Genomic DNA, 15,622 nt, shown 5'->3' on the forward strand with positions numbered 1-15,622 from the left:
GTCGCAAGCTCAAGCGCGAGGTCTCCCCCACGCCGAGGTGTGCATACGACGTTGGGTGAGAGGATCGAAACAAGGCACACAATGCGCGATACCCGAACCCACGTTGAGCTACAAGAAGACCTAATCAAACACATTTGGGCGAAATTCGGCCACGAGTAGTGTTTTTTTTATTTTAGCAGTTGAATTATGTATTTTTTTATTGATTAGGAGTTTAATTATGTAATTTTTAATTTTTAGGATTCTAATTATGTAATTTTAATTTTTTAGGATTTTAATTATATAATTTTTAATTTTTAATGTATTTTGTAATATTATTCCGGGTATTTTTAATGTATTTTAATTTTGTGAAACTGTTTTTATTGAAATTGAATAATGGAATGATGGGACCCTTGTGCTCGTCCTTGCGGAAGAGCACGGATGTGGGTGTTGTGCTCTTGCCTAAGAGCAGGCAAAAAAAGTGGGGCTGGACCCACATCCGTGTTCGTTGGCAAGAACATAGTTGTGGATGCTCTAAAGCCTAAGATAATTTGTCTATTTGTAATTAAACATGTTGTTACAGAAGCTAACATTAATTAAGCTAATTCAACACTATTATATTTTCATTTCCAATTATCTAATCACACGTGAATACGTGATCAGGCAAGAGAATATCAAAATCGAAATAATTTATTTTCTCAAAACTTTTTTTCTTACGAGATCTATGCATTATTAAATTGCCCAGGTAAAATATAACGATGCCAGCAGATATTACAATAATAATTGTTAGGGTAATTCTATATATTGGCCGATAATTGTAAAAACAAAATAGAATTAACAATCTACTAGGTTTTAACTTTTACCATTTAGCAAATGATTAAAATTTAAAACTCAAGACCATAGTCAATAGATAAATGGTACTCCCTTCGTCCCTATGTAGCTAAGTCGTATTCCTTTTTGTGTTGTCCCACTGTAGCTGAGTTATTTCCTTTTTTTGACAAAAAGTATTTTATTTTCTCTTACTTTACAATTTAGCAAATGATTTAAATTTAAAACTCAAGACCATAGTCAATAGATAAATGGTACTCTGATACGAGACATATCTTCCATATCTCCCATATATTAGTAATTAATATCTTTAAAATATATTTTACTTTGTTGGTTAAGATTATATTAGATTTATTTATTTGAGGATTCCACATTATAAATAGTGGGAATATTTCATAATTGACAATCAATCAAGAAATAAAATATTTTCATCCTCTCATCTCTTTTTTATCGTGCACAACGCACAAACCCTATTTTTCGACGCCGGAGTGATCGACGGGCAAAAGCTCCCGCGACGTTCGACGCGGAATCTATCGTTGAGGAACTTCTTCCTTAACAAGTGGTGCTTTCATTCTCGAACTCATGGCCGAAGTCAATCTTCGTTCATGGCCGGAGATATCGCAAGCATCCGAAGGCATGCAACTGAATTCAACAGCAGCAACGTTGGAGTATATCCACGCTAGGCTCGCCCGACTCGAGACCCGATTGGTTGAGCATGAGAGCAAGGTAGCAGCAACGCTCCCTCCGTTGCAACCCGAACCTGATCCACCCGATGCTTTGCAATGGCAGCAACCACAACGACCGGAGATACACGATTGGCGGTGGCAACAACATCAGCCCCACACGCAGCCGGTCCAGACGCGACGTCCAACAAGCTGGGACCCACCCAGCTACTGCTGCCCGCAGACCTTCCACGCCGGTTATCAATAATGGCAGCCGAATTACCATCCGCCGGAAGTGCTGCACATGCAGCCAACGTACCAGCCACCACAGTTCAACCGATCGCTGAGCCCCTGCACGACGTCGCTGCCTTCCATTACCCAGCCACGATCCGGTTCAACGCACCTGCCTCAACAGTCCTGGGAGTTTATTGATTCGGGGCCGCCGCGATATCTCAACAATATAACCAACCTCTTGGTTCGATCGCCCTCTCCTGCCCAAATTGCTGCCATAAACGATTATAACGAGAACATTGATGATGAAAATATAGGAGCAGAGAACATTGATAATACTCCCACGATGGTATTGAGTGAGGATATTCCCGAAGACATTAACGATGTTTCTAACAATGCTACTCGCAATGATGGTGTTACTCTTGATGTTCTAGACGACGAGCCCTATAAAGAGATCCTTGTGAACGTAAATATGATGCCTCAAGTGCTCGTTGAGACATATGATGACAAGATTGGTGATGGAATTATTGTTCCAACACATAGTGAATTGGAGATAAAATATGATATAGAGACTTTGCTTGAGGAGAATGTTGTCGGCTATGCGGATATCTGTATTCACGTTAAGGGCCTATCTAATAGAATTATTGGAGCAACAACTATTAAGAGCTCAAGATCCCATATAAATATTATGTTCACCAACATAATTGAATCATGGTGTCAGTCTAGCAAGCAAAGTTTGTTCCATTATCGGCACCGACCGTGCACGTTTGATCCAGGAGGGGAGGTCTCGCCAAAGCTTAAGTTCGCGATGCTCTTCAATGTGTCGTGGTTACCTCCTTGAGGACAAGGTGGATTTTAACCGCGGGGGAGTTGATACGAGACATATCTTCCATATCTCCCATATATTAGTAATTAATATCTTTACAATATATTTTGCTTAGTTGGTTAAGATTAGATTAGATTTATTTATTTGAGGATTCCACATTATAAATATGTGGGAATATTTCATAATTGATAATCAATCAAGAAATAAAATATTTTCACACTCTCTTCTCTTTTTCATCGTGCACAATGCACAAACCCTATTTTTCGACGCTGGAGTGATCGACGTGCAAAAGCTCCCGCGACGTTCGACGCGGAATCTATCGTTGAGGAACTTCTTCCTTAACATACTCTCGCCGTCCCTCTGTAGCTGAGTCGTATTCCTTTTTGTGTTGCCCCACTGTAGCTGAGTTATTTCCTTTTTTTTGGCAAAAAATACTTTACTCTCTCTTATTATCTCTTCATCTCTCTACCTCTTTATTTTCTACTTTATTCTCCTTTTACTTAACTCATTTAAAACAATTTTTCTTAAATCTCGTGCCGAAAAGAAATGTCTCTATTATAGAGGGACGGTGGAGTACAAAATCCACCGTTCGGGTACTCAAAAGTTCTAAACAAAATATGCGAGTCCAATATTTTCATGCTTCCCAGTCGTAAATAGAAGACAACAGTTTAGATTCAAAACCAAATTGTCCTATATCCATCCTATCAATTGGATTTTCGATCCAAATCCAATTCGTAATCTTAAATAAACAACTTGTTATTGGGCCACTAATTGTTTAGGGGCAAATTGTCCGATCAATACCTAAAAATTGATCGAATTTTTGGCCGATCTCAAAATTTTCAAAAATAAATTTATAAATTCCTTTTAATCAATATGATCTATATTTAGTTCAATATTAACCTCAATCTTATTTAGGCAATTACATTTGGCATTATAGCTGATGTGTGAACTATGATCGGGCCAAGCTCCGGATTGTTCCTCGTTTTGTACTCCCTCCATCCTTTATAATTTGTCCCCATTTGATCTGACACGGATTTTAAGAAATGTAATAGAAAATGAGTTGAAAAAGTTAGTAACACATGGGTCCTACTTCTATATATTAGTACTAGTTTTATTGTAAAATGTGAGTGAGAATGAGTTAGTAGAAAGGTAAAAGGTAAAATTTTTAAGGACAGACATAAATGAAAATAAGCGATAAATTTTTAGGGACAGGGAAGTATAATGTTTGGATTACTTTCTTATTATCTTACCACTAATTAAATTGACTGCATCTCCTTTATTTGTTTTTCCTTTGCAGCAAGCCAGTATTTTCTCACACAGATAATATGGAGATCTTGATTTGTCTTGAGCCCTCTTAAACTTGCTCATGCTTGGTTTCCTTTTGATGGATAATTGAATGAGGAACTAAACCACTACATTCCTGTACCGTGTTTAATTTTTCTTTGTAATTTTGGTTTTTTTCGTTATGTTTTTTCACCTATTTTTCCTTTGTAATTTTTGCCTTTTTTCGTTATATTTTCTTGTGATGGATAATTGATGAGGAAATGAACCACTACATTATCTTTAGTTCTTTACATTCCTCTTATTATAAAATTTTCTTTTTAATTATAGCAGTCAAAATTAAAATTAATAAATATGATATGACAACAAAGCTATGTTCCAAATATCAACATCTTTTAACTAAAATTCAGAATATAATATAATAACAATGTTTTGTCAACAACAATGTCGTCCTATTGTGTTTGAGTTTGTAATATTTAGTTTTAATTTTGATTGCACAATAGAGAAAAATTTAATAATTGCAATTCGATATTTTAGTTTAAAATATTATGAGACTATTTAGAAACACACAATAAATTATGATTTCATAGACAACTATTCCTTTAAATATTTACTAGTATCACACCTGCACGATGCACAAATATTTAACTTGATTTATAAAACTAATTAACTACTCCATGTAACAATAATGTGATATACACTAAATAAAACTTCATATAAAAATTATATAGTCATAACAGTAAATATAATAAAAATATTTGCAAATACACATTAATTTTACTTAAATTCTAAATACTCTACAAATGTAGTAAATCTATTGAATAAAACTAAAATACTATTTTACGAAAATTTCATATCATATTGCGACTTAAATCATATGGAAAACAACTCAATTTACTATGATACAAACAACACATGATTAGGTAGAGAATAACTATAGACCTATCATCAACACATCAACAAAAAAATTAATTTCAGAAACACAAAATGAGTCGCTACAAATTAACAAATTTATAGCACATGAACCGACATTGTACACATATATAATTTGTACCATAAATTATAAACCTACTAAAACATACCATGATTAAATCAATATATTTATTTAGTGTTAATACAAATACACTAAATAATCAGCCATCCATTAAAGAAGAATCCATCGCCTGCATCATACTTGATTGCCAGAAAATTCCCTGACGAAGAATGAGAAACGAAATACAAAACTTCACACCACCAATATCACTTTTCTTCGCTTTTGATTTCTACATATCATCATTGTACACAAATTCAACCAAAAACATTAAAAGGATTCTCTATTACCTACTACCCTACAACCTCTGATACCATAGTTTTGCAGAATCGATGGTATTCCTCGTCTATAAATCCTGCATATATGTATATACAACATTTCAAACATCTTTTAATAATGGATTTATATTAAATGCAAAATGAAGATGATTAAATAATTTCCTCACACCATATATTAAGGTCTACAATCGGCCAACAACAGGCAGTTACATGATTTTTTCAATCATGGATTTGAATTAGGTGCAAAACGGTTGTAATTTATTTATTTTTCAACACCAAATATTAAGGTAATTTAATGGAGAACCGTTTCCATAATCATTAAGAAAAGAGAGTATTGAGTGCACGACCTCTTCCATTTTTTTTTGTTTTGTAGAGCGGTTACATTATTTAAAGATAATAAAATAAAGGAAAAAATGTTATGGAACCCAAAACTTATAAATATTAAAATCTATACTCAAAACTTATAAATATTTCAAAAGAAGGCCAAAACTCGCCTCTTACGTTTACTCGTTTATAAAACTGTTATCAATATTTCTTGAAGAATGTTCATTTTCATAGACATGATAATATTAGAGCATCTCCAATGGCGGACGTCCGGTCGGACATCCGCGACGGGCGACCGGGACGTCCGCCATTGTAACGAAGGCACTCGGATACGGATGTCCCGTATGGACGTTGCATGTCCTCGGACGTCCGGGCGACGGGCGGACGGACGTCCGCCATTGTGGCATGGGTCGGACGTCCGGGTCGGACGTCCGGTATTTATTTATTTTTATTTTTTTTAAAACTCTATATATACGGCTCGTTGAACTTCGTTTCATTCGCACCACTTGTGTTAAAATTACAATTACGTTACGTAATTAAATAATTGTTAATTTTTTTAAATTGCCGGAAGTCGTAGTGGGAAGGGCGATGGGAAGGGCGGATTGTGCAGGGGAAGTCCTAGTGACGTGGCAGGAGGTGTTTTTGGGAAGTCCTAGTGGATATCCGAGTGGGACATTCGTGCATTGGAGATGCTCTTAATACCTTTATCCGTAAATAAACATATCTAATTTCTCATGGGCTGAATAACAGATTTGAGCCCATTATAATTAGAGTACATAAACCTCAAAACCCTAAACAATTTACTCCTCCACTGCCGAACCCGAACCCGAACCCCTAGCTCTTCCGGCAGCAGCAACCACTGCGTAGGCGCGCGTCATAATTTTCAGGTAAATAGGCTGATCGCTTGTTTCGTTCACTTCGATGTTATATGAATTGACTGCTCTGAATCCATTTATCGAGTTGCTACATTCTGTTTTGCAGTTATTTACGGATCCTATACTCCCTTGTGTGTTTGTGTTTGTGTTTGTGTTTGTGTTTGGGTATTAATCGTGATCCAAATTATGGAAATATTCTGCCGATTTTTTGAAATACTCGTAGACATTGAAACAGTTAAGATCAAGGATCCAGTGACGATTTATGTTTGCTTTGATTTATGTAGTTAATAGTGCATTGGAGTGCATATTTAGTACGGAGACAGTGTAGTTGGATAATAATAGTGTTTTGAAGTGTATTTTCTGAGGCACAACAACATGTCGCTGCTAGCCACTTGATATCACACAATGTATATTTTGTTTGTATTGTTTCCTAGTAGTAATATATATTTTGAGATGTTTGCTAGATCTTGATGCAAGTTTTTAGAAAGTTTTGAGTGTTGTCATTATTTTGTTTACATTGTTTCTACAAATCGTAGTTTATTGTTTGTGTCCAACTTGTGGATGTATTGATGACTAAATCTTATCATACATTTATGTATTAATTTTATGGAACTTTGTTGTTTATCACTATCTGATGCTCAAACTTTTTTAATCAGTTTCCACTAGAACAAGATGGTGAGAGTGAGTGTGCTTAATGATGCTCTAAAGAGCATGTATAATGCTGAAAAGAGAGGAAAGCGTCAGGTCATGATCAGGCCTTCATCCAAAGTCATTATCAAGTTTCTTATTGTCATGCAAAAGCACGGTATGCCCCTTCAGAACATCTTGTTCACTGGGTTCTTTGCTTTTATTTAAACTAATTCAAGTAATTCATTTTTCAATTGGGTGTTATAGGATACATTGGAGAGTTTGAGTATGTTGACGACCACAGATCTGGAAAGATTGTGGTGGAACTGAATGGTAGGTTAAACAAATGTGGTGTTATCAGCCCCCGCTTTGATGTTGGCGTGAAAGAAATTGAGCCCTGGACTGCAAGGTTGCTCCCATCAAGACAGGTAAAATTTGGAATTGAAATGGCTTACTAGATAAAGAAACACACCTGAGTAAATCTTTCTGTAGAATGTTTTCCAAGACATATCATTACTTGTTGAAAACTAGTACTGATTATTGCATTAAGTCTCATTGCTTGGTGAAGACTAATGGACACAACTTTTTTGATTTTATTTTGGGATTTTAAATAGTGGAAATATATAACTATCATTTCCCCATCCTGACTGCAGTTCGGCTACATTGTGCTGACAACGTCTGCTGGAATCATGGATCACGAAGAAGCTCGCAGAAAGAATGTCGGTGGTAAAGTTCTTGGATTTTTTTACTGAATATGATTTTGGTTGTGAGCATGGAGCTGTATTTTGGCCTTTTTTTTGTCTTCTCTATCAATTAGAGTTTGAATATCCAAGTAACATCATGGGGAGTCTCATGTAGCAGAGTTGTTTCTATTTTAAAATTATTTTTACCATCGGATATTTGAATTTTGCTTTTTTTTTAAATGTCAGTAGTTCTTTTTATTTTGGTGAACTATATGAAACACTTGTTGAACAGTTTTGAAATGGCAGTAGTTCTTTTCATTGGATTATCTTGTTATTTCACATGATTATAATATTTATATTTCTTGTGCAAAGTTTTCTCTTGTATTTTAAACTGTAATTATATAGCACACCGTTTTCTACTGAGGCTTGAGATAATTTGTAAAATCACCTCCGCCATGTGTGGTGTTATTATGAGTATTGTACATAATCTCAATGCATGCTTTTTTAATGAAGTTGTTATCATTAGAGATATACTCTCCATAAGACAACATCTGTCAGTAATATAAGTTGTAGCGACGTGGTTCAACGATGTGCGTTGATGAAAATAAAAATGGAGTAGTATTTTAGTAAATGCTTCTATCTATATCTTTTGTATAATCTGGAAGGGATTTGGATGAATATTTTAGTAAATGCTCCCATGTATATCTTTTGTATAACTGTAAAGGATTTGGATGAATACATCCCCACTTTATTAAAGTAACCACAAAATACTCCAATTTATGCAAAAAGTTATCCCATTACAGTATTACTGGTACATTCTCACACTCGACAATAACAGAATTAAGATGTAGAATAGATTTTGATGTAAAGTTGTATTTGTGCAGATCATATTTAATTCTGGAATGTTATTTTTGTTTGTGCTTTATGTGGTTCACATTGATAAACTAAAGTATGTTCACTTTTATTCTGGAATTGTGCTCTGTGTTTGACATTTGATTACATCTGTGTGGAACTCTTTATTTTATTAGGAGTATCTTATATTTGTGGTAACCTATTGCAAAGTAGATTTAAGATGCCGATTTTTTCTTCAGAAAGCTTCTGTTACCAAGCTCAATCCAAAAGAAATACACAGATTTTGTGATTCGAACAAATAAAATCGATTTATATAAAGGCGAAGCCACCTTTATTGAGCATGAAATAAACTTGTTTATAGCATTCACACGCTAGATGCATGATTTAATTACTTTGACTTGAAATAGAAACGCTAACAATACACATTAGAAAAGAACCCTAAATCCAAATATACAAGGAGAGCTAATTACAACCCCCATTCCCTTATGACATCTAGTTTACTTGTATTAGAAAATACTCCTCTCTTCTTTTTTCATGTAAAATTTGAACTTTTCTAGTTAGCCAATCATATAATTATAAAAAGGGAAAGGTTGAAAGTGATGATCTCCCACAGGCGGCTGCTGCTGCATCATCAACATCTTGCTTTCTTCTTCACTCATACACCACAAAGAGTCAGTTGGGCAGTAATCCCATATGGGAGAAGCCACTGTTTGTGAGGTAAGTGGGCAGTTCTCCTCCGAAAATTCGAATTCTTTCCATAGATCATCCATGGAGTATACCTTGTTCCCTACTTCCACCTCCAAATCACCAGTCTTGTTCTTCTCTCCAAGAGTAGGTAGTTCCACCCCACCAGTGTCGTAGAAACTCCTCTCCCCCTCTATCCCTGGGGCAGGGGCAGAGGCAGAGTCCCCCAGCCTAGGGCTGTTGGGGGTGGAGGAGGAGTTGGAAAATGAAGATGAAGAAGTTGTTGAAGATGAGGATTGAGAAGATGACACTTTCTTATTCTTCATCATCTTCTTCCTCTCTTGAGCCTTCTTCCTCATATGGGTCCTCCAGTAGTTCTTGATCTCATTATCTGTGCGCCCAGGCAGTTTTTGGGCAATTTTCGACCACCTAAATATGATCAAATCAAACTGTAAGAAACACCAAAACCAAAAAATAAAATAAAATTAGGGAAAATGAAAAAAAAAAGTATTAACCTGTTTCCCCATTTGGACTGAAGCTCGACCACGAGACGCTCTTCATTGGGAGTCATCTTGCCTCGTTTGAGGTCGGGGTGAAGGTAGTTAACCCACCGCAGCCTGCAGCTCTTGCCAGTTCGTTTCAAACCTGTAACAAGAAAACAATTTCAAACTATTATGTTAATACTTGTTTTTGGTTTGTTTGATTTTGGGGGACGATGGCCGTTGCCCTAAACAGGCCTACCTATATATTGTGTCTCCCGCCAACCTTCAAACCTGAAACTTTAGCAACGAAATCCCATCGGCGATCACCAAACAAGTTCACGTAGAATACAAGCTGTACATCTTCTTGTTCAATCCATGGCCCTTTTCTCACTTCTTCTTTCTCCATTTTCATTTTGTCTCAACTTTTTTTGTGTCTCTTTGTGGTTTGAGAGGCTGTTAATGAAGGACGTGTGTGTATATATAGTGGGCATTTCAGCGGGGAATATACTATTTGTAGTGCGTTTGAATTGAGTAAATAAATATGAGAGATTTGAATGTGATGGATGAAGCGATCGGCACCATACATGTGGTTTGCAATTAAATTTTTATGATTGATAGGACAATGTGGCTATATGATGCAACCCCATTATCAAGTGCGGTTTCCTTTTTCATACCTTTTAACTATTTTTTGATTTTTTATGTGGTTGATATGTTGTGTAACTTTGATACATAGCCCTCCATTTTGGTTTATAATTTCCCCCTAATTTCATTCAAAAGTAGTAAATCATGTAGCTCTACCCAAGCCTAATGGTAAATATTATGACAATGTTATTATATTTCTGAATCCTGATAGTAGTATTTATGATATATAGATAGTGTGGTGACTAGTGATGCTGCTTGTGATGGTGGACTTGATTTAATTAGCTAAGAAGAATCTAAAAAGGGCAGATCTTCCATTTGCTTAGAGACGAAGTTGAATATTCTGGCAGGAAAATAAGATAAAGGAATTATTTACTACTTTCCCCCAAAAAAAGGAGAACATTAATATTCTACTTATAGGGCACAAGAATTAATAGTAATATGCCGTAAAAGGAGGCAAGGGGAAAGAATGTTTGTTTCTGCGACATTTATGTAAAATTGTAAATATTGTGATTGCTAAATGACCCAAGGTGGTCGCAATAATTTCTTTCTTCTGATAATTATTAATAGGGAAATTCAATTTCCTACAAATTAAATTGCTTTCACTTTAGCCTGCAAAAGTTATGCTCTCTCCGTCCCAAATAATATGCACTTTGGGTTCGACACAGATTTTAATGTAAAATTGGTAAAGTAAGAGAGATGTAGAAAGAAAAAATAATTAAAGTGTTGATAGTGGGGAATGTGTCTCACCTCATTAGAGAAAATAAAGTTTCCAAAATTGAAAAGTGCATATTCTTGTGGGACGGACTAAAAAGGAAATAGTGCATATTTTTGTGGTATGAATGGAGTATAATACAGTACGTAGTAGCTTTCATCGAAAGCTGACGCATCATGCAATTTCATTCATATTTAAAATGTGTGTAATACCTATAAAATCTTTATATGTTTGTGAACATTATTTGTATTTTCATTAAAAAAATACAATAACTCTACATTATTGTCAACCAATAATATATACTCCCTCCGTCCCATTACAAATGATGGATTTCTTTTGGACACGAGAATTAAGAAAATGATATGTATTGAGTTAAAGTGGAGAGTAAAAAGTATGAGAGAGAAATAAGTAAGCGAGATAAAGAGAGAATAAAGTAAGAAATAGAGAATAAAGTAAGAGACAGGGAATGAAGTAAGAGATGATTGATCTTTTGTTTTTTGCTAAAAAAGGAAATTGATCACTTGTGATGGGACAACTCAAAATGAAAAGTTGATCACTTGTGATGAGACGGAGGGAGTACTACATTTTAGTAAATATTCAAGCTTCACTAAAACAAAAAAAATCATTATGGACATTTTTTAATACAAATGATGCTAATTAGCGTTTCTAAATATAACACAACACTTCAAAAAGCATTCTTATTGTTAGTGTCCCAACTAAAATTAGATGACGCAAATGAAAGCGTCCTTAAAAAACAAAAAAATTAACTTAATTTGTCATATTAATTTAGAGACGCTTTCTTTTTTTGTCCTAAATTGTTGTTATTTTTTAAAATTTTTCAACGCAAGTGATTACATCTCATTTTTTGTGTTCCTAAAAGATAAGTTTTTTTTTTAGTACGGTCTAATTTAAAAACCATACGTATGACACGCAAATTTTATTGACATACTATCAAATATGACACATTCGGACATATAAATATTGATAAAATTCAAACCTAAGCGTTTATTTAAAAATATTCATTCTAAGTTTTCTACTCTATATAAATTGCCATCATTAATTATGAATTCATCCCCAAAAACTTTAATCTAAAATAATACGGAGTAGATACTAGTAATAGATTTGCATATCATGTGGAGTACACAAGAAGAATATCGATAAAAATCAGAATCCTAAAAATGAAATAAATAATTCACCCGTAGCCATTGAATTTGTAGATAATATGAGTAATCAAAGTATCAAACGATAAAAGAGTTAGTAAGTAGTAGTATTTTGTGCGGAATATTCTTATATATTAAGCAATTTATTTTACAACTATTTATTAACTGTGGAATATTGTTTAAATATATAATATGGATATAACTGAGCCATCGAATGAGGCGTTGAAACCAAGTACTGATACATTATGAGCTGCCTCTCAAATGTTTTTGTATATTATTGGTTGATAATGATACATACCACTATCGATCTAATAAAAATAGTGGCATATTGCATCATCTTGTTAGTTTTCCCCTCTATGACTTCACATCATTAGGTTTTTTCTAAAATTAAATGTGCACTCAAACACTGTACACATATAGATTTGAAGGGCCCAAGTTATTTATTTAGCACACTCTAGAGAAGATAAAACTAATTATATAAGCTTTAGCGGTTGTGGTGAAAGTGGGATTTAATTAAAAGGGTCCACAAAAATGAGGTGGATGCCACCCTTCATTGCCACTCCCACTTACAAATTACGTACTACTTATTATATTATATTATATTATATTATATTATATTATATTATATTCGTACACTAAATTTTATTGAAATAATTCTAAGACGACACATATCTGGGGTATATATATTTATATCATTATATGAGTGTGTCTGTTGTTGTTTTTTTAATGCTTTCTGGAAAATCTATGCGTGCGAGTGTAGTAATACTTTAACAAATTAAATCGTTAGTGAAGCCATTATTAATTATATTAATATTATATGTATTAAGTAGCGTTTTGTCCCTTGCTGAAATTAATTAATTTGTCTATATTCTATTTCGGGCATCAATTTCCACTAATGACTAAAAGACGGTCATATTTTAATTAACAATTAAGTACTACTCCTACTTTCCAGTAATAATAATGCGTAAAAGATTTAAATGATTAATCGCATCTAGGAAAATTGATCAACTTGTTGGGGGTCAGACCCGACCCGACCCGACCCGACCCGACCCGACTCGATTAAACCAAATTAAGCAATACATTTTGCATCACTTTACTCATTAATTAATACTACAACAACTTACATGCATGCACAAAACCAATAATTTTTTACAGCAATATTTATCAGAATAAAATTATTTATACAATAATTATTTTTATTAAATGAACGAGTTCGGACCAACACAGCCCCAACTCATAGTGTGGCCGTGTAGTGAGTGTTTGTTATTTGCTCATATGACTAGCATATTTCTTTTTGGAGGCATTCTTCCTAACTCAATTATTGTAAAAAGATTAATAAATTTTAATTATGAATTGATAAAGTCGAATTAACTACAAGTTAGTAAATAACCGAAGATTTAAAATTGAATAATTAGGAATTGTTGAATATTAACTAACCCCAAATTCTTTACTACTATTATGTAAAAAAATTACCTACTACTATTAATTAAGAATTAATTAAAATATAAAACATAAATATCCCATAATCTATGTAATTTCTCCACTGCATCATAGCAAATTAAATTAAATTCCCAACTTTACTATGACCTCCTCAAATTGACAAAATAAAAATATATGGCTTTTTTCTCATTCTTTTCACAATCGACGATCTCACTAATTCAACCGTTATTCATTACTGATAAAATCTTTGGGCTTTGGCATTATTTTCCACTCCTTGGGACATCAACTAAAAACTTTCCAATTGTATGAAAACGCAAATTGGGATGGAAGAAATCTCTATATAAATAAAAGTTATAAGGGATATTGATCCCTAAAATCATGAACTTTGGCCAAAATTTGGTATTTCCCACGAACTTTAAAATTGGTCAAGAATATCACAAACTTTGCATTTTGTTTGGTATTTCTCAAATTGACCAAAATAAGATATTTTCATCCAAATATTATTTTACGTAGACAATCATAATACGTTTTATGATATTTTAAACTACTCTTTCCGTCCCACAAAGATTGTCTCACTTTGACCGGGCACAAGTTTTAAGAAATGTAATAAAAGTGAGTTGAAAAAATTAGTGGAATGTGGGTCCTACTTTTATACATTAGTTTTATAATAAAATGTGAGTATGAATGATTTAGTGGAATATGAGGTCCACTACAAAAAATGGTAAAAAGTGAAATCGGACAAAATTTGTGGGACGGACGTAAATAGAAAAATGGGACAATCTTTGTGGGAAGGAGGGAATACTTTTTAAGTTCATAACAGTAGGATAAAAAGTCACGTAAAAAACCACATTGATTTAATTGTGTCAAGTATGATAAAAAAAGCCTCGTAAGTTAGTCAAATACGGTGATAGACATGCCGTGAGAAATACCAAACAAAGTGCAAGGTTTGTGATATTGTAGACCAATTTTAAAGTTCGTGAAAAATACCAAATTTTGACCAAAATTCATGATTTTAGGGACCAATATCTCAAGTTATAAATAGAAATTATAGAATAAGATGATATAAGCGCATTTCAGTTGTTAAACGTTTCTCCTTCAACCATTAGATCGAGAGTTTTAGTTATTATGATGATACACTTGATTAATTACATACATTAATATGAATCTTTCTTCGTTAGCGGGAATTGAATGATTTATTTATCCAAACATTCGAACACTAACTGGAATTTGGAAGAAAGAGAAAAAAATTGTTTTATTCTTACAATCAATTTCAAGAACGGGTGGAAACAAGATGAGGTCAGACTTGTAGTTCTCAAAATCATTTGAGGCTCTATTTGGATTTTGGGACTATCATTTTTCTATCGACTTGCATGCTTTTTATGGAGTGCCAAGTGCAACACATTTAATTTATTTATAACACTGAAAAGTTACTTACTGTAAAGTAGTAATTCATTCATTCTGTCATTTCAATCTTCAGCAACCATAGATTTTCATAAGTATTGTTTAACTAGTGAATTAGTGTGTCAGCTTGCATATCCAATCATCAATTTGTGAGCGTGTGGACCGACTTTGTACTAAGAAAACATGTTTATTGGATCAGATTAGTTCGCACAATTCTATGGTTTCATGACATTCCATGCACTCATGATTTTAATATTCTAATTATGTTCAAACCAAAATTTTATAAATTAAGAGCACATCACGATTAAAATTTATAATAAAACATTTCAATTTCTGAAAAACCATAAGCTATAATTTTAGGATATTATGATTAAAAATTATTGATTATTCTGAAAGTATGGTATATGAATTTTAGAATTTTTACTCTTCTGTTATAATCAAGATATATAATGTACTATTAATATTCTATTTTACAATAAATATTATTAAAATAATAACATTATTTATAAGACATAATGGGATTCGGGTATTTGTAGAATACAAAATTTATTCTGAAATTCTAGTGACGAAGTAATCAATCCTCTATTAATTCTTTATCCCAATTGAGTGTAATCACTATATCAAATAA

At 33.5% G+C, this 15,622-nt stretch overlaps 2 protein-coding genes across 2 annotated transcripts; one reads left to right on the forward strand and one right to left on the reverse strand.

Moving 5' to 3' along the window:
• Nucleotides 1-6,189: 6,189 nt before the first annotated feature.
• On the forward strand, nt 6,190-7,947 carry LOC121795645 (40S ribosomal protein S15a). The gene is made up of 4 exons (XM_042194191.1): nt 6,190-6,323; nt 6,968-7,116; nt 7,206-7,366; nt 7,592-7,947. Exons 2-4 carry the CDS (start codon nt 6,984-6,986, stop codon nt 7,688-7,690), a joined length of 393 nt encoding a protein of 130 aa, XP_042050125.1. The 5' UTR covers nt 6,190-6,323; nt 6,968-6,983; the 3' UTR covers nt 7,691-7,947.
• Nucleotides 7,948-8,871: 924 nt separating this feature from the next.
• LOC121795653 (transcription factor MYB59-like) lies at nt 8,872-10,091 on the reverse strand. Its single transcript, XM_042194203.1, has 3 exons — nt 9,931-10,091; nt 9,673-9,802; nt 8,872-9,586 (listed from the first exon to the last, which is right to left on the reverse strand). Exons 1-3 carry the CDS (start codon nt 10,049-10,051, stop codon nt 9,031-9,033), a joined length of 807 nt encoding a protein of 268 aa, XP_042050137.1. The 5' UTR covers nt 10,052-10,091; the 3' UTR covers nt 8,872-9,030.
• Between the last annotated feature and the right edge of the window lie 5,531 nt (nt 10,092-15,622).

Source organism: Salvia splendens, chromosome 1 (assembly GCF_004379255.2).
Source record: "Salvia splendens isolate huo1 chromosome 1, SspV2, whole genome shotgun sequence".
In the NCBI taxonomy this organism is placed as follows: domain Eukaryota; kingdom Viridiplantae; phylum Streptophyta; class Magnoliopsida; order Lamiales; family Lamiaceae; genus Salvia; species Salvia splendens.